Here is a 20,714-nt window from a genome sequence, read left to right as displayed (position 1 = left end):
GAAAAAAAGTGTCCCAACGTTCCCCACTTATTTTGAACCGTATGCTAGTTCTGTTGGGCGGTACATTTAGTAAACGATGCAGTGGTTCAAATATATATATACCAATATCTTCAAATAATATCATTGCATTATTAGAAATTACAGTAAACTTGACGATTCGAGGTCAAGATATACGCAATCCTTCTGCCGGACCTTTCGCCTAAACGTATTTCCCAGTGAAATAACGCATACAAGGCTATTTTTTGTCTCAAATCATCTAGATTTTATAATTTATGTAGGTTTATTCTTTTTTTTCTGATCCCTTAACCAGTCCTTTTGTAATATTGTCGGTATATATAGACTATTTTAGAAATAGCATATATATGTGTGCTTTCAAATAATGCGGATGTGTAGTTGGTGGTCACTTCAAAATTCACAGTGACGGGTCTGAATCAAATTTTCGCAACCAATCTGCTCTGATGTCTCCATGGAACTAGACGAAAGCCTCTAATTTGAGGATCGTTTTAGCCTTAAAATTATGTTGAAGTCAATGCAAACACCCGCCCACAGCCCGAAACAACAATACCTGACGCAGTTTATCAAATCGAGTTCTTGTTTTTTTACATTTTCTATATAATTTCAGCAAGCGATCACAAGTTTTCATCATGTTTATGTAGCCTCATTCATGTCAATAAATCTTTTCTCACAAATCTTCATTATTAATTGATGCCTCATGTTATAAATATTGCATTGACTTTAAATAGGTGTGCGTTGTCATTCCAGGAATTTTGTTCCAAACAAGCCTCTGTACAAATATATCCATTGATAATCAGAGACCAACTTTGTTCTGGATGGACCCAAAAGTTTCACTTATTGTGGAAATTACACAGGATTGAACTGGGAATCTCATCTTCTCTCTAGTTATACTCCGACATCGCTCAAGAAATGATCAACTCAAAGTGTACCCTTGATGACAGCTGGGCTGTATTGTTAATAGCAGTTTGAACTGGAAAACATAAAGTATACAAATTTAATTGATGAAACTGACATACACGGGGCCAGGCTAATATCTCCACACAGATTAGTAACGTTCAGCATGCAAGAGTGTCTTGTTGCATAATAATGTGAAATGAATAAAATAAACTATACTGTATTACTGGCATTCTCATTTTACCTGGTTAACTATCGGTATCCCTCTCTTGGTAAGTTGCAATTGCAACCATTTGTACTTTAGTTTATATAACAGTGTGACTTGATAGCATCATAATTTGACTGAATATTACATCAAACAGCCGAAAAACGGAATAAAATGGTAAAGACTTACTCCAGAATCAGTCACTTTTTCCTGGTTGAAGCTCACTATATTTAAATTATGGTTTCTAAACTGGATTCATTCAGCACGTCAGGATGATATATTCAAATTATTCCTTTTTCTCGATGTTTGTCTCTAACGTCATCTGCTTTTCAACTTGGCAAACACTTCTGTCGTTACAATATTTCATGCACGACGAAATAAAATATCTGAATCTTCAAAAGCTATTGCATGTGCCGGTAAGTTCATGGCATGAAACACCAATGCTTGATCCCCTTACAGTTAGATCTTCCTATACATTAGCATTTCTGTCTTATATTACATTATTATTTCAATCTTTTTGAAACTTAGGCGACAAGGGACTAGGATTAAATTCCAAAACACAGATAAAAACACTACAGTACTCACAAATGCGCGATGAAGGCGAGTCCTGGAAGTTCTCAGTACTACGTCATCAGAGGCCGGTTCCAAAATGCGGTGCATTTTCGGTGAGGCGGTTTTTAAAAATAGAATAGAAAACTAAGTCGACTATATGTAAATAATGGGCGTCAAATTCAATCCCTTTTTTTGTATCGATATGTAATACTTTTACACGTTCAATTCCATTCTAAATTAAGGTTTATATCCTATATATTTGTATTTATTTTCAAAACATATTTCCCCCTGCGCTGGGAAGGTCAGGGTTATTGGCGAATGTACTATGGATAATTTAATAAAAGTACATAAAATCAAAACACGCATCAATTTGTCTCATTTTCCCGACAATTTACCGGAATCCCAAACACAAAAATAGCAACAACAAAATATAGTTATCATTAAAACCGCCATCCTGCATCTGCATAAGGTTGTCCGGATAATCCAATCCTAGTTATAACTATGGAGTTTCTGAGCAAATATTACTTTTCTTTTTAAATTTTAAACGGATAGGAAGCCCGCGCGTTCTGTAATTTGTCAGTATAATATAGCGAAATTTGACATAAAAATAGCATCAAGCAAACACCGAAGTATTGTCCAGTTCTTTTTAATGAAACCCAGCTGTGAAAATCAAGTTCATGGTGTTAACTGTTAACAGCAATGTTGATATAGACTACTCTTAAAAAAGAAAAAAAAAACGGAAAAGAAGCTTGATTAGCCATTATGGTAATAAATACTAGCAGCTCGGTTTCACTATTGTGAAAAAGTACCACCTCCGCTTGCTTAGTCCTGCGATCAGTGTCAACGCATTTACGGTCAAAATCATAAAATTAATTTTGATAATGTAATCAATGAATGTAATACAGTGACTTTTGACCCGTGTCCGTTCGTGTTTACCCTGAAGGTGACTTTTAAGTTTATATCGCCTACGTACCACGTGTACCGTACCGCATACATAGGGCTACCGGTACGTTAGCTGTTACCAGTACTGTGTGCATTAACGCCACGGCGATGGACATTTAACGTTAGCTCGTTACCGGGACTGTCAATTTTATTTGTATTACTGAAATTTAGGTACCGGTATAGCGTATAATTCAGTAATTACGTATAACGTTAAATCTATGGTGCCAATATCCTTGGGTTCTCTTATATTTTCGAAAGTTTTTCACCACTGCCGGTTTGAATTTGTGTAGTTGACAAGTTCTGTGAAAGTTATTGTATTGTTAATTTTGTATGTACTTTTTTATCATACAGTCATAGTCTATCTACTACGGTACTATAATTACATTTTTCAGCTATTATACTAAGGTGATTTTAATATGGGAGGAGTAAGAATTGTTGAAGAGGTATGTACAGCATGTATATGTAAATAAATTATTTTAAAGCTAAATTTAAAAACAATACACTATTCAGCTATTTGTTTTCATTATATATTTTTTGATTGTAGGCTATAAGAAAATAGTTTTGCCCCAGGAGTCCTTATGCAGTTATGTGTTCCGAATATTTTAATCTTCTAAATCTTTAATATTCAAATTCAAAATTAGAAGTTTTCATCCAGTTCATCTGAATTCCTGCTTTCAGTAAAACAACTATCAGACTATGGCTGTCAGATGGCTTGCCCAGATTAAGCAAAAAAAAGAATTAAAATTCCAAGATTCTGACCCGAGCTAACTTCTGAACTTCAAGATAACCAAATTTTGACTGGATAAACTGATAAATATTAAATTTATATTAGATAACATTACAAATTTTAAAAATGGTAATATTGTGACTTTTCAGTTCTGTTCAAAACATTGACTCGCAACCTTATTTTCAAAAATTTATTTCAAAATCATAGTTCAGTGGTTTTTGGGTTCTGTGCGAAATAAAGAAGTGACTATATTGAAAATGATTGATTATAATATTTTCATGCATTTTAGACACCGGGATGTTGTTTAACCGTTTTCATTTTCAAGGCAATAGACAAAATAAATTATCTGCACCCAGAATCGCAAAAATGTCTGTATTTTTGAATGTTATTAAAATATTAAACTTTTTCAGTTTAAAGAGAGGAGAACGAGGAGGGAGGAGGAGAAGAGAAGTAGAGTGAGAAGGTAAATTGATTAGATAAATAGATTACTTTCCTTGGAATGATGAGACAAATTTTTCCAGGTAATATAAGAAGAGTGTGTCAGGACAAATCACTCTTGCATTTTCCCAAGAAGAAACAGTTACCCATTCTGAAATATCGATGAACAATCTTTGAATGTTTGAATCAGTGTTCACTATTAGCGCACTTTTTTGCGAAAATTGCGAAGCACTTTCGCAACTTTTTTTAGGGACTGCGAAATAGCACTTTTTTCCGATTTTGAAGAGAAATAGCACTTTTTTCCGATTTTGAATGGAATAAAAATTCAAAGTTAACAAATATTTTCGAGTATTAAGTTGACAAATAAGTAACATACTGGTACTTTTGTAACTCAATTCTGCATATCATAAGGTGAATTCAAAATGACTATAAAAGTGTTAGTAACGTGTTATAGTCACTTTGGATAAATTGTGACCAAACTGCACGATTTTCAAATCAGACGAAACTTTTAGCAGCATGGCACAGATTTGCAAAATCACCAAATTCACAAAATACCATTGAGTGCCATTTTATTGTAATCAAATGTTGAAAGGACGTGGCATTTTCCGGAATTTTGCGATATTTACACAACTATTTCTCATTGATATGCGAGTAGGGGTGGGCAAAATTCAATAATTTTTTGAATCGAATATTTTTAAGGAGTACGGAATAAACGTGGTGGAAACATTAAAAAATCGGCAACAAAGCCTTTTTACTGGTTAATTCCGCTGTAATCGCTAATTGTTCTTGTCACCGAGGCGATATCCAGGTTTTGGGTAATCTATATTCCCGCCCTCTATTTTTCACAAATATGAATTCTTGTGGGTCGGCGGACATCGAAGTTTTATATTTCGGGTTTACCCGTTGGTTGACATCGGCAACAGCTGTTGAAGACATTGAGGACTCAAATTAACATTTGCGTTGGCTTTAATATTACCTATCAAGATTTGTAAATTTACCGTCCCAATTTTATGCGAATGGTAATATTATTATCCATACCGTTTTGCAGATATTTATTAAGACGATAATTAACTTTCTCATGTATTTCTATGGTGATAAACTTCGCAAATCTGAAATTGTGCCAATACTGAATGTTGATTTAAAATAGTGATTGAATAATTCGGCAATAAAGGCATTTCTGCGTGGTCATAAGACGAGATGACGTTAATGAACAGCACTTCTTTTACAGGATATTTTACGTATGCGACTTAATGCTAAAAAGATTGGGCTCGAGTGCTTTTTTTCGAGTGCCTAATAGAGGTCAGGCGCTAATTGTAACTAATTCCCTCAAGTTTCAACGTGTTTTCAACAAAACAATACCCCGGCGATAATTATAGCTAAAATGTTACCGAGCAATTCACAATTTTATTTATGGAATTTGCAAATTCACCAGTTTCTTGACGATTTTGATATTGTCACGCCCTAAATATTAGTGCAAAAAATACTCCCCTTCTTCCGCGGCGGTTTGACGGGATCTTTGTTCCATTCTTCAGAAAGTTCTGACACGGGGATATAGAATACTGAATCCGGAGGGTTGAATGGTACTGGTGATTTTCCGTTTTGAAATGCGTGAAACATTCTCTATTTTAAATTAAATGACGTTTCGCGGGCTAGAGTTCTCCCCGAAACTGATGTGTTCCAGACTTAGTTAGACGATAGATAAAACATTAGATTAATAAATTTCGTGACACCCCGTTTTCGAAAATACAAAGTTATATCGCAAAAAATGCGTTATGATGCATTTGGAATGAAACATTATTTACGGTTAATTCAGATCATATTTTACTCTTCATGACACCCGGTATCCGAAAATACAGTTGTATCTCGAAAAATGTGTTTTGTTACATTTAAAATAAAACATTTTTGCGATTAATTTAGATCATATTTTACTTTTCACGACACCCGTTTCCGAAAATACAAGGTTATATCGCGAAAATGTGTTTTGTTACATTTAAAATAAAACATTTTTGCGATTAATTTAGATCATATTTTCCTTTCAGGACACCCGTTTTCGAAAATACAAGGTTATATCGCAAAATGTGTTTTGTTACATTTAAAATAAAACATTTTTGCGATTAATTTAGATCAAATTTTACCTTTCACGGCAACCCGTTTCCGAAAATACAAAGTTATATCACAAAAAAAATGCGTTTTGTTACATTTATTTTGCATTCCCAATAAAATACATATTTTCCCTAATTAAAGGTCGTCGATGAATCTGTTCCTGTCGTTCAAGCTCGACACACGTTTGGACGAGTGTGGGGCGGTTTTTTGGTCGACGATCAATTAAAAAGTTGCCACACGTTATTTGTATAACGATAATAACTGAAAATTAAGATTTCATAATAGAAGTGAATTTGTCTCAAGGTGGTATTTTACGATTCCTGCCCACAGAAAATAAACACGCCGACAGGCTTGGTTATAATTGATATTCGTTTAATTTATTTTACACTATTAATAAACGCGCCACACCAATTGCGACCATATAAATTGCAGTCGCATCGGTATGGACTGTATGTTTTTGGCGCTCTCACATTAATAATAATTTTCAACAAAACAATACCCCGACGGTCATTATAGCTGAATTCGTTACCGAATAATTCGCACGATTTTGATGATGTCATGCCCTAATTATTACTGCTTAAATGCCTCAAAATACAACAAATGTAATCATTTTCGACGATAACAGGCGCAACAATTCGTAAACGAGCCGTTATAACGAAATTCGCGATTGATTTTACCTCTCTCTTGTTTACAATTTTAACATCCCGCCGGCCATGTATGGTCGAATAAAATGTTCACATATTCGAAACATGACTTGGCCAAGGATGGAAGGGATCACAAAAGAGCTAATAGAAAGTACATCCGCGAGGGTATGATATTAATATCGAGAATATTTGTGAGCATATCACAGGACGGAAATAGGGGCGTCGTAACTCCCGTTTATTAATTATAAATTTTTTTACATTCTGCTTAAAAAACAACCGCAGTCATCTCACGTAACTCTCGCGATCAAATCTTTTTTGTTTTGTATGGCATCGTCTTGACGAATTTATTGCCGACTGAATTTTAATTGTGTTTTAGGTTAGTTATTTTCTGTTTGTTGGTTTCTAAACTTTACAAACTTGGGTAGCAATTACTATTAATGTGAGATTTGTGCATATGAACGATTGAATATCGCGACTGGATGTCCGATATCTGAGAATGCGTAATTCTCTTTCAACATTAATTTTCAGAATATCAGCGTTCATGTGGTCGAATAAAAATTATTTATCAAATGGATTGGTATTTCGAGACACTCTCAAAATTATTTGGGATCCATTATCATATCATTCGTTTATTTTTTATATTCATGTTTTTCTCAAGAATCACCCTCGTTATATTTAGTGTACCTTCGCAAAAGAAAACTCCTTGATGTCATCGTTCCTATTAGTGTAATTGAAATATATGGAAACCTCGCAAGTGGCGTTGTGATGCGAATATTTGATACTAGGTCAGCAGCATTACAAAGAGTGCTATTTATGAATGCTGAAAGTACATGACATTACTAAACATTTTGCCAATATATGATGTTTTCTGCCAGATTTAAACTAACTCGCACGCAAACCAAGGCACGTGGACATTTAAAAATTACTTGTCTTTGGGTAAGCTCTGAAACAGTATAATGTAAATGAGAAATTAGGTCACGATAGCTCCCGAAACGGGAGGATTTTCAAAGTGATCTTGTGTAATATTTCGGAGAAAAAGTTTGAAAAGAAAGTAGGTCAACCTATCTCCTAAAACAGGGGAGTATCCTGCATAATATTTCGGAGGGAACGTAGGTTAACCTATCTTTTAAAACAGCGGGTGGCGACTTTCAAAGTGGTTCAACATCACAAATTAATAATTATCAGATTAGGTTTAGGGATGAATCGAAAAGTTGAATTTCCAGCGCACCTAACCCTAATTAGTTGATTGCTATTTATATTTGGGGGGGGGGGGGGATTATTTTGCACCGGATTTGTACAAACGATCCACCCTGTAACTAATATAAATGGTTTCCAGTCGGCCTGGTGTCTGTTAGATGGAAGGAGTACCAAATGTGAAAGTCTTTGCTGTTTACGCGAATAAGCAACTGACACCGTGATACATTGCATGAAAGTTTTGTCCGCGGCAGGTGTTAGCAGATGTCATTTGGTTGCCGATGAATTGGCTTGTTTTAATTAAACATGAATTCGCTTAAAGGGAACTCGTTAACGAAAAGGCTTCTCTTTAATTCATAATATTAACCGGAGGAGCGCTTCTTCGAGTATCTATGCCGTTTTAAATGGGTTATATGAAAGGCTAGGGCACCTAACTTGTTAAAATCGGCAAAAGCACTTTCGCACTTTTTTTTTGGACTGCGAAGCACTTTCGCACTCATAATTTGCTTAGAGTTAACACTGGTTTGAATACATTTCCATTTTCAAGTTCCATTGCAAATTTGTATTCTTTTTAGGCAAAAGATAATGGAAAAAGCAAAAATTGTGCAATCACCAGGTATGTTTTACTATTATAAAAAGAAAAACTTTAAATAAAGAGAAAATATCCTCACGACCACCCTTTGTTTTGTACAGTGTTTTTTATTAGGCAAGCAGCGGCACCTGAAGTTATTATTTGCAATATCTGTTTTGAGAGAGTACAAGGGAAAAAGGCAATTTAGTATCCACAGAAAACGATAGTTTTATAAATAGAATTAATTAGAACATGTCAAGTCAGTATCCATAGCAACATGGTGCTGCTCACTCACAGCTGAAGCACGCATTGTGGGGATTTTATGATGGCCATACTTAGTATTTATCATCCAGTAACAAGACAAATAACTGCACTCTTGCATTTTGATGGCTGTGTACAGTAACAATAAATTCATCAAATAATAATGTCATCATCAAACTAGCTACAATTTTGAAAATCTTTGGTTAACATTTTTTTTTATATTAATGGTTATTTAATATTTTGACCAAAATTACACAAAAATCTCAAGAATTAAGACTAATGATAATAGGATTAAAATAGTACATACAGGCTACAACTGCCCTATTAAAACTGAATCTATTAGAATTGAGTAAATAAGGTATTGAGAGTCTGCAATTTTCAGCTTTCAACACTCTTTTTGGGGAGACATGTGATTTCCATAGGCCTACTCCATTTATAACTCTGGAAACATAGTTATGCAAAATATCAGCACTCAGCAGTATTTTAAATGTAACTGCATATACGTTATTCAAATATCGAAATGGAAGTATTTTTGGTACAATAGAGACAGATTTAGTAAAGGGCAATAATATTGCCCTAGTGTTGAGTAAGGCTCTTTATTACCTCGTGTTGTATTGCTTTTATGTCTAAATCATTAACGTATCTCTCCCCTAACCAGTTTGACTTTGGTCCTAATAAAATTCCGATTTTAAAATAGAGAACATCTTATGCACGGCTGACATGTTAGGACCTTTGTCCTTGTTGTTGATAACACCCACTTGGTATACTTTCAAATTTTGGCCTGCAGGAATACCTGAACGTCATTATGAATCCTATGGTATGTGGGGGCTTGTTAAAAATATATGGGTAGTAGTTAGGGGTGGGCCGATCGAATATTTTTTTGAATAAAATAGTTCGAATATTTTTTATGAATACCGAATATCCACGAACATTTTTTTTCATACACAACCAAGGTCTAGAATGTCGGAGGTCGATAATCACTTCGGAAATTTAAAGAAACATGAAGAGCGTTTTTTCGGCAACAGAGCGGTTTTTACTTGTTAAATTCACCATGGAGGCTATGTGTTTTTATCACTGCGATCAATTTTATTGCGACACCCCAAAATTGGTAATCTCTAATCCCACACTTTCTCCATTTTGGAGGTATTAATTCTTGCGAGTCGGCGAACATTAAAGTCTTATATTTCTGGTATACCCGTGTGTTCACATTGGCATCAGCTGTTAAAGACATTATGGACCATTTTCAAAACCCAGTACTTATTAATTCTACTCATACACTGATAGTCCACCAAAGTAAAGACATAATATGAATCATTTTTTTATAATACTGTAAATTTAAATTTTCTAAGTTACCCTATCATACAAAAATACAATCTGTGTGTAGACTTAAGACTTGGGAATTTTAGATCAGAATCCCATAAAAGCTCATCACATTTTTTTGAATTGATAGGTGCAACGAAGTCAGCAAAAAAAGCGGCTCCAACAGGAAACATCTTTGCTGAAATCAAGTATGATATGTTTTCTTAGTTGAGAGTTACACATGTTTATGCAAAGATCACTGTGTTGAGTTCAGATCAGAGTTTCATATAATACAGTAGAATACTGTACCATACCATTTTTTTAGATTTCTGTTTTCCTTTCTTCCCGAAAAAGGCTTTGTACAAGTATCCTTTGATATCTACCAATATGTAAGGAACTACTATTCTTGAACAGACTTCCACCTTTCTGGTTCAGCATTGCTTTCCTAATTCATTCGATCCAGGGTGATTTGAACTCTATATATGTAAATTGCAACACAAGCGCTGAATTAAAAAAAGAAACAGAAGCTAGATTTTAATAGTTGGAGATCAGTGATTGTTAATGTTTAATAGAGCGAGGCCCATAGTCTAAGTTTCGAGTTCTTTCAAATTGCAATCTAAAAATTTTGAAATTTGTTCAACGTTGCAAATTTGAATTTGTACATTTCCAGCTGGAACAAAGATAAAACATGCTTTTCTGGTTAAAATTATATTATCGTTCAATCAAAAATTAGTGAGTTGATTTGCTTTTAACCTAAATCCGAAGCTAGAATTGATGTATTTGGGTCTGTGTGAACATTTTTCTGATCGAAGCATTGTTTTCTAGGTTTATTTTCCTCACAATTTTTTATACAGCATTTTCTGTGGCTTTTGCTCCAAACAAGGTTTTGCACAAGCACTCACTGATTGGTACGAAGCTATTAGAGTTTTTGAAGTATTTTTACTAATATTTTAACACATGATGTTGATAAGTCTGACGCTTTATAACCACTGCCTGCCTACCTGGCCACTGATATAGCTGAAGTAGAGAGTCTATGCATAAAGTCTCATTCAATCTACTTGAAGTTATTATTGTTTGAGGTGATCTATAATTAAAATTTTTGTTTTAGATATACAATTACAATGGATAAAAAGATGGCCCACAAACGGACTCATTCGCCGGAAATTACTGTAATACAAGCTTTTAAAAATACTTTACTTGTCAGTTTCAAATCTATGCCATTTATATACCTCAGATTCTGACGACTTAATATGCTTACATCATTTTACTAATTAATTTTTGTTAAGAATTTTATATTCCGGTCATGCATGAAATGGCTAATAACATGCCACCAGCCAGAATTGAAAAAATTTGCAGAAGGTGTTTGTGTGCCTTTTTCAAAATGGGGAATTGAAATGATGCATCAGGTGCAGAGAGAAAGCAGAAACATCATAGCAAAAATACAAATTTTTTTTTAATTTGTCTGTTATTGAGCACCGTGGGTAAATTCTTGTGCAATTCACGAGGGAATTAGAGATGCGCGAATTACATTGAAATTCAAAAAGGTGCAGGTCGCCTGGTACCGGACATTCGAATAGTAAAATGTCATATATTCGCTATCTGTTATAAGAATATTGCGCCAAGCCCTATTCCTGACACCTTCCTCTTTCAAAAAACCTGAATGTCCCCAGTGTAGAGCTCGACCGATATATCGGCCAACCAATATATCGGGCCGATATTGCGTGTTTGCCAATATATCATATCGACCATACTCAGCAAGTGCCGGGCTGCGTGCTACAACGGCTCCCGCCCCTGCGTAATTGGTTTCCCATTATTTCTCTCGCTTTCATTTTGCGTTAAAAAGGTGTCTCTCCTAATTTCCGGTGTCTCATGATTAGCCTTTTCATGCATGATCATAACTGAAAAGTTATTATTTGGAGTAACAATGCGTTTTATAAAGTGATGTTTTTGAGAGAGCACACAGTGAGAAAAAGGCAAATTTAATATCAGCATTAAACGGTGGCCCTATAAATAAAATCGATTTGAAGCTGGTGTGTTAGTAATCACAGAAACATGGTACATGTAGCTCAAAGCAATGTCAGTTCCGAATTTGTGACCTCCCCAAATTCAATTTTGAATTTCTGGGGTAACAGTTTTATCTACATTTACTACGTTTACATGGTCACGATAATCGTTTTATCAAAAAACGTTTCCACATCGTATTTCGGACAATCGAACGCCAAAATATGTCTCGTGTTTACATGGACACCATTGAATTTCGATCCGGTTTAAAATCGTTGGCATCGTACTTGGAGTTGAAAACAGTTGCCAGTTTCATCTTCCACGGCTGCTTTTAAATTCGGTTTAACTGCTGAAATGAATTCATTTTTTGCAAAATGTTTTTAATTTTACAAGTTAACTATCTTGTACGTGTTTATAAGTTTCTCATTCATACGAAACAGAGCAAAGATACAAATTTCGCGAATATCCTGCTAGTTCTTCATATATTTTATCTGACATATTCCGAAATATCAGTACATATCAACTACAAATGCTGGGCGATTTTCAACGCTTTACTACACTACAGCAACATTTCCCAAGCAATCTGGGATTATTGCTTTGGTCACTGACTTTATCTATTCTACCATGGTGCTCATTTATATACAGATTATAAACCATATTAAAGAGTTCAAAAATGGGCGTGCAGAGGCTTTGCACAACCGTTCTAGTCTATCTGCAGAAATTTATTCAAATTGTCCCCCTGCAGTCATTCCATTATGTTGATGTGCAATACCTTCCCTTCATTAAGCTTTCTGGTGGAGAAAATCTATTTATATTATAAAGCTCGCCTATACCCCCACACTCTGATCGGACCATGCCACAACACAATGGTTTTCATTTTATTACTGTGCAATGCAATATATGTAATAAAACAACAACATTGGATCCACAGAGCTAATCGTTTCAGTTTCTCATGCAGATGATAAACGAATTTTTGATGCTTCAACTCGAACTGCTTTTTACAATCGGGTAACCTTGTTGTCACACAATCATCCATATTTACTCCTCAGACCCTTAAAACAAAGTTTACAATTAGATCTCCAGATTATGTGTGGCAGTAGGAGCGGGGTGTATTTTAAACATATTACTTCCTGATTTTTTACAAAGCAGTTGGTTACAGTCGAGGGAGTAAATTTTTTTAAGGGAATTTCTTTATATATACGCCTAAGCGAAACATAAGCTTTTACGCCCCACCAACAGAATGCAGACTTACTATCTTGTTGAAAGTAGACCATAAGGCCTTCACTTTATAGTGTATTTGTTGGAAACTACAATTGAAAAAACATCTAGCTTTAGTAACCAGCCAATTGAAAACATACTGCTAGTCAAGAATTTAACATAGTTCGTATCTAATATTATTTCAACAAAATTCAATTGCAAATGTCTAAAAATTAAGTAGAAATAACTTTTTAGAAATTACTAAAATATATGAATCGCAGAACTGAAACTGTATTCTGTATAACATAACGATTGTGCTTCCAAACCTTTTCTTGTATCCCTTCGCTGTCAACTGTTTCTCAACTTCTTTGTACAAAACTTCTGATCTAGACTCCTCTTGGTCAAGCAGAGCAACCAGATTCATTTCTCGAACAATGCCAAGCATTGTTTTAACCTCGTTGTCTTCCCACTTAACTTTCAGATTTGACATAGACTCCATCTCACTCATGAACATAAACTGCACTACTACTTTTCTGCGATAAATATAAATCAGTAAACCAAATAACGGTTTGCTATGAATGGAATTTATTATGTCAATAAATTACAGTTGGTAAATTTTCAAAATCAAGAACAGTACCGGTCAGATACCGGTACTGTATTTTTGATGTAGCCTATGAATATATCAGTATATATATATATATAGACTAACATGCCCTACATTCCAAATTAGAACGTAGGGCACGTACATCGTTCGCTTTGCTAGCTGTGGTTGAAAAGCTCCACACATTCCTGCCCTGGCTGCCCATAGCCCTATTCTTGTCTCGTACTATTCCCTGACTCGTATCAGTTCTGCTTAGGCTACTTGATTTTACAGATAAAACATCCTACTGTCTGACTGTATCTTTTGCTAAATTTCATAATCCACGGAACTTGAACCCTTACATACGTTTCAGCCATTTATGGCACTAGAATTCTGCCACTTTACTTAATATTTTATACCGGTATCCAGTTACGGCACCGTACCGGTATTGCATTGTGCAGGACAGGCCGTTGTTGGTTCAGAAAGAAGTTTAACATATTTTTCGCAAGTAAAGAATTCTATCTAGCGTTACTGATGATTACTTCAAAAAGCTCAAACTCGCTTGCAATTACAACGCTGTCGCGCTGCAAGCATTACCGGTACGGTACTGCATTAGGTCCACAGAAGCGCAGAGCAAGCGTCCTAGAAAACGCTGACGTAAACCCGTCAGCGCGCCCCCGTTCGCGCGTGTGAAGAAAGCATCGTGTTTGCAAATCTACCCTGTGCAATCGTGCTGGAATATCACAATGCAAACACGCTGAGTCATGATCGGCCACCGAACCAAAGTGTTTACATGAACACGACTCGCTCAAAATACGGTTTTGGCACGATAATCGTTGCCATGTAAACGCACTAATTGATGGTTGTTTATCATTTTGCTGAGAATTACAAAAAAAAACTCAATTCATTATTATTGACTAAATAAGGTATTAAGAGTCTCTGGAAACAAAGTTATTGAAAACTTCACATGTAACTGCACATATGCTATCACAATATCAAAGGAATTTATCATTATCACGATTCACTGTAAAATATATCAATTTATAATTTTTCTAATGCCCTATGCCCATAGATATATTTAAAATCGTCAAATTAACAATCCTTTTACTGGAAATAGCTAGACTGATATTGAAGTAGCAGAAAAAGTTACAGAATAACATTTGTTGAGTTAGTTAAATAAAAGTTCTACTGCAATGATAATAGATATCAAAATGAAACTACTACACTCATGAGGTACATCATAAAAGCCCATTTTGTGGCTCAAAATATGATTTATATCAATATTGGCATAGCAGTATCGGTTATCGGCCACTAGCTGGCCGATATATCGATATCGGTATCAACGTCAAAAAGTGTTATCGGTGAGCTCTACCCGAGTGTATTCACATTTACTCAAAATTGCCATGTTTAGCGATAGACAGTTGACAGAAACAAGTAATATACATGATTCAACAAGTTTTTTGTTATTATGGTTTTGAAAAATTAAATGGCTCTAAAATTAAATTTTTTATATAAATATTTTGAATAAATAAAGTATTCTTAAAATCAAGAATTGTAATATAACTACGGTAATCATTTATAATCGATAGTTTAAATTTTTGGATTCAATTTGGAAATCCCTCAGCTTGACCAAAAAAATTTCTCATGTTTTTTGATGAGGTATTCTTTTGTTTTCTTTGTTTGTATAAACATTTATTTATTTATGAAAAAAAGTATTAAAAGCACATTTAGTATTTACTGTTGAAACTTTGTTCAAGAAAGTTTCCCTAATAGTAAACCTAGTAGTTGTGGGCTTGTATTAAATTTCCCTTGTGTTTGATTTTTAGAACCAGAACTTGAAAAAGATTAGGAATCTAAACTACTGGATGCAAAAGTACAGGTGAAATTTTTACTTAAAGTTCGTAAAATATCCACATGTGAATATTTAACTTTCAGGGTCTTTATAATCATTTTCAAGTAATTTAGCAAAACCGATATATGGTGCAAGATCGCATATTTTTTCATTGATTTACCAAAAAAGATAGATGTTTCATTATTACATAAACATTCCTAATAACTGATATGGTATTTAAAAATGTTTACAATACGCCGCAAAGGGTACTGAGAGGAAGGAACATTCAATATTCTACTCATGTTGGCACAGGAATTTATTCAATTCGATTATTCGAGTTTAAAAGAAAATTTAAGATTGAAAATGTATTTAGATTAAAAATTTAGGAACACGCATTGCAGGTTTTGAGAAAGCAGAAATATATATAGCTTGGGTGGTCAAAAATATAATATGGTCCTTATTATTATGTAATGGTAATTAAAACTTCTTTGCAGTAATCACCCTTGTTCACCATTTTACATTATTTTGTATTTCATTCTATTTGTTATCTTTTGCTTCACAGCTCTATGTCACCAAGGTCAATATTAAAACGAAAGCTGGAGGAAAGGGAAGAGTTAAGAGGTTAGTTAGTCAGTTAAATGACTTTACTTTCACCCCCTGAAATTCGAAAATGACTCCAGGTTGAGGGAAATTTTGACTCCAGTCTGTAAAAACACAAAAACTAATATATAAGGCATATACAAGCCTTTTTATTTAACTATTGAGAATTTTCAACATAAAGCTATTTGAAATTCTTTCACAAAATATATGAGTTTTGAATTGCAACTCCAGACTCTGGAAGATTCAAACTTTTGACTTTGACACCTGCACCCAATTCTGTACCAATTGATTGTTTTAAATATGCTAATATTTATGCATTTCATTCAGATGTAGACATCATCCACAGTGAGTCGGAAGATTCTAGAAGATCTTCCGACTCTTATTGTGTGAAGAAGAGAGTTCGATTCTCTCTTACACCATCCTCCAGCTTTTTCAAAGATAAACAGGTTTATTCAAAAAGTAAGTATTTTCAATAGCAAGGCAAAATACTTTGCTAATAGAACAACTCACAAGTATTGTGCAAGCATGTGTAAAATCATCCCTCCATGCTTACAAAATCGTGTATTATTTTTTTCATTTAGTGTTTACTCTTTTTGCTCTGAACAGGGGCCCCAGACAAGCATCCACTGATATCCAACGATTTGTAAGGTGGTACTATTTTTGAAAAAAAAAAAAAAAAATTCTTTTTACTGCTTGCCAACACAATTTCCTATACCCTGGGTTTTGGAATGGCCGCTGCATTGGATTTGATGATATATTAGTGTCTCCTTACTTTCTCTACGTCTTAGTATGCTAGAAATATTGTAACCAATTTTAGATTTTATATTCTATTTGGCTAAAAATTAAATTGCCTTTCAAATGATAACTTTACAAATTAACTTTCATTAACAACCTGAATTTGCATATATTAGCATTCTTTTTTTTATTCCAGTTATTCCACCTTCAAATAAAAACAAACCTGGCGAAGACAATATACTTGGGTATGTTCTTAGGTTCTACAAAGTATTGATTTTTACATTAGTAAGGATATTTTTGACCGTTAGGTCATATGATAGGATTGACATTTTATCTCGGAGGAGAGGAAAGCCGATAAGGAAGCTTAATAACCTTATCGGAACCCACGGTCTCCCGTCCGGTTACCATTCCATGTCGGGTATGGTATAAGTTAGTTATTTGTTTTTTCAGAAGCATGGACTTGATGGTGGAGGAAGTCGTAACCGACCACCGGTTACGTGTACCACCCTATGGCGGCAAAGGTCTAGCAATCCTCTCACACATAACTATCCCTTCATGGGATCCCAACCTCCGAATCCATGCAGGGTTATCAGAGGTGCGGTGGCAAGCATATTCCTAACGCTTAGCAACATGAGCCACACCGCCACAACTACAGGTATCAAAACTACAGGTGAAATTTTTATTTAAAGTTCGTAAAATATCCACATCAGTGTTAACTAAAAAAGTGCGAAAGTGCTTTTGCTGATTTCAACAAGTTAGGTGCCCTAGTTTCTGCTCAAATTCTTTTCAAACAGAGTAGATACTCAAAAAAGCGCTTCTTCGGTTAATATTACAAATTAAAAAGGTGCCTTCCTGTTAACCGAGTTTTGTTTAAACCAGTGGTTCTTAAACTGGAGGGCGCGCCCCCCTAGGGAGGCGCGAGAGGTCACAAGATGGAATCGGAAATTTACATGTAACGGCTCCTGAAACGGTCTCCGCGTTCGTTAAAAATACCGGCTTTTTCGTGGTATAATGTTTTCTGTCTCGTAATAACTAAAATAATTCAAAATGTCTCTCTATTTTAATTCATTTGTGTTCAAGGTAACTCGCGGTTGCGGTGACTCATCTCAAAATAAACTCATTACCGATCTAAAATACCACGCCAATCCGCGGACATATCAAAGTGTGATCAACTGCCCGATTATATTTCGTTTTGATATATATTGCACTCATGCGAATTCGTTAACTTTATTAGAAAAATCTGGTATAATATCCCAGAAAGTATACTTAATTTAGTACAATAAAAATACATATTCATCGACTCGAAATCCCCGCGGTACGAATCCTGAGTCTGTCCTCGACATTACACCAGTCGTTATAAGAGCCGACTTTGTCAACGGATATGTAATGGTTTTCGTGTTGAATAAAATATTCATTTAAAATTGTTGCTTTATTCATTTGATTGTGATAAATTAAATCTGCGATTGCGTCGATAAAATAAAAGCACCACTACTCCAAAATACCACGGTAATCCGCAACCATAAAAATGTGTGGCAAAGTGCCCGATTACATTTTGTTTTGATTTGTATTCTTGGCAATTTCACCATTATGAGGTGTCCCTGCAACTCTTACTCCGCTCTATCGCAATGCTCGATTAATTCCTTAGTCTGCGATAAAATCCCACGGAGTAAAATTTATTTCAAGTCGGTAGTTTTAGAACACTACTGGTGTGCCGCAGGCACAAGGAATTCATGAGATTTGCAATGTCTAAGAAAGTGTTTTTAATCTTTCGCGGTCCACCCCAAAACAAAACTCATGGTGTTTTCCGTTTTATTTTTAGTATTTTATAATCTCGCTTTTACAATAAAGAAATATTTGGTTGCAGATTCACTACTTTATTCTATCTTTAGCATCTCGTCGCTGATGATTATATAATAAAAACTAATTCGTTTTCCTCAGAGGTGTCATGGTTCTATTCGAAAATAAAAAAGTAAATATAATCGTCTTCGTGACACAAGAATATGTCGAGGGAAATTTCTGATTTAGGGAGAATAAACACCAAAATCAAGATTTTTACGGCATAGCAGGCCACGCTTACGAAAACAATCGAGATCTAAACTAAATGCAATAGCAAACGCCTTAGCGACTTTATTTTTCAGTGGTCAAGGGCCGAGGAAACGTCCACATTCATAATAACTATTAAAAAATGAACTGCTTTTAAATTTACATAAATTCATTTGTACTTCTCCATTTTGTTTGAAACGTTAGGCAAGCCAAGAAGTCTGTAATCGTTGCTTATTTTTAACACACAGTAAATAATTTTGGCATCGCTCAATAGTGATGAAGTAAACAATTGATTGGAATTTTACGTTCATATGTAAACGTTTAAGCAGAAAATACATTAAAGCATGGGTTCATTGCGTGTTTAGATTTACTTAAAAATTAGTTTTACTTTACCAGGTATTACAAACTGAGGGGAAAAACGAGAATGTATGATGACCAACCATTATTTGGCTTTATACATACGACAGTGAATGGCAAAGTTGTACTCCGAAGCGTTTTATGCCTAAACAATCTGAGCAATGACGATATGAGACTAACACTCTTATAGCGCCATCTTATTAAATAGCAACCTGCCCATCACAAAAGCATTTTTTCAAAGCAAAAATAGGGGGGGCGCGAAGTTTGTAAATATTTTCAAAGGGGGGCGCGGCTCAAAAAGTTTGAGAACCACTGGTTTAAACCCTTGTTTAAAACAAGCGAATTCATCGGTAACAAAGGACACCTGCTAAGCTCACATGTCGTGAACAAAACTTTGTGCAATCAACCAACCGTGTCAGTTGCGAACGGTACTCCTTTCCCTGAATAGCAATGCCTCGCAAATTTCCGTTACTCCTTCCATCCAACAGACAGCGATTAATACACACAGCAATCGATATTAGTTTAACCGGCCATAGTCAGAGAGGTGGTCATTTGTACAAAGCATGTGCTAAATAACATCACCGGTCACCGATGTGGATTGATGTCATGTTTATTCATCCTATTTCATTTTTTGAAAGATCACACGAATTCGCTATGAAAGTCGGCATCCCGCTATTTTGAGCCATAGGTTGACCTACTTTATAATTCAATAATAGTCATAAAAGGACTGTTATAAGCTAATTTAAGACCTTCTCTTCAAACTCCCTACACAATCATTTTCATTAGTTCAAATCACGACGCATTAAAAAGCAAGATCAAATTTATTAACATTAATTTCGAAGTAAGAGTTACGAGGAAGAATTCACCTACGACTGTCGCTAACAGACGGAAACGATAAATATGAGAAATCTTTCAGTTGTGGTGATTTTTTTTCTGCGCCTAGCATATCAGTTCAATTCAAGCGCTTCAAAGCCGTTTTTACGTTTAGAAACGTCAAACCAGATAAAGTAAGACAGGTGAATAATGTATTCTATGGAAATTTCCAGAGAGTTCAGGCGGGAATATTATTTTGACCATGTAGAATTGCTATCATTGCCGATTTATTTAATCAGTATATTTGATTCAAAGCAACACTGAGTATTCATGAAATGGCGATTTTGCAAAGTGTTTTATTTATTATTCATGATTTAATACGAAAATACCACACAAACGCTAGAAATTAAAATCATAAAAAGTCAGCTATTGTTAGCTTTATAAATATTTTCATCACAGGGTCAGTAATGATATTATTGTTCGCTAAAAACTCGGACCGTAATTTACAAACTGTTATCGAACCAGATGATGAGATTGAAATAAAAATAAAATGTTTATGAATTCACTACTTAATAGTGTCTTTAATATTCTCGCCGATGTGAACTCATAGTTCGGCTTGAAATTTAAAAAAAATTCAATGTCTACCGCTGCGTGAGAATTATTGTGATAAAAGTGCTTTAAAATATAGTGCAACAATAATTAAGATGTCGGC

At 34.7% G+C, this 20,714-nt stretch overlaps 1 protein-coding gene across 1 annotated transcript; it reads left to right on the top strand.

Moving 5' to 3' along the window:
* The first annotated feature begins 2,634 nt into the window (after positions 1-2,634).
* On the top strand, positions 2,635-19,047 carry LOC144421870 (uncharacterized). The gene is made up of 9 exons (XM_078111378.1): positions 2,635-3,051; positions 3,746-3,798; positions 8,290-8,330; positions 9,997-10,054; positions 10,954-11,014; positions 15,450-15,502; positions 16,017-16,075; positions 16,382-16,513; positions 16,986-19,047. The coding sequence occupies exons 1-9, from the start codon at positions 3,025-3,027 to the stop codon at positions 17,216-17,218; spliced, it is 717 nt and encodes a 238-aa protein (XP_077967504.1). The 5' UTR covers positions 2,635-3,024; the 3' UTR covers positions 17,219-19,047.
* The last annotated feature ends 1,667 nt before the right edge of the window (positions 19,048-20,714 follow it).

The sequence above is a fragment of the Styela clava genome, chromosome 4 (genome assembly GCF_964204865.1).
Source record: "Styela clava chromosome 4, kaStyClav1.hap1.2, whole genome shotgun sequence".
NCBI lineage: Eukaryota > Metazoa > Chordata > Ascidiacea > Stolidobranchia > Styelidae > Styela > Styela clava.
Note: the sequence above shows the minus strand (reverse complement) of the source record. Positions and strands in the feature narration are given on the sequence as shown.

What these genes read in the sequence shown, in the direction of transcription:
- LOC144421870 (XM_078111378.1), top strand. Translation starts at nt 3,025, where the DNA reads ATGGGAGGAGTAAGAATTGTTGAAGAG. An exon ending in AAAAATTGTGCAATCACCAG is followed by an intron (nt 8,331 to 9,996) that starts GTATGTTTTACT and finishes TTGAATTGATAG; the next exon opens with GTGCAACGAAGTCAGCAAAA. An exon ending in GGAAAGGGAAGAGTTAAGAG is followed by an intron (nt 16,076 to 16,381) that starts GTTAGTTAGTCA and finishes CATTTCATTCAG; the next exon opens with ATGTAGACATCATCCACAGT.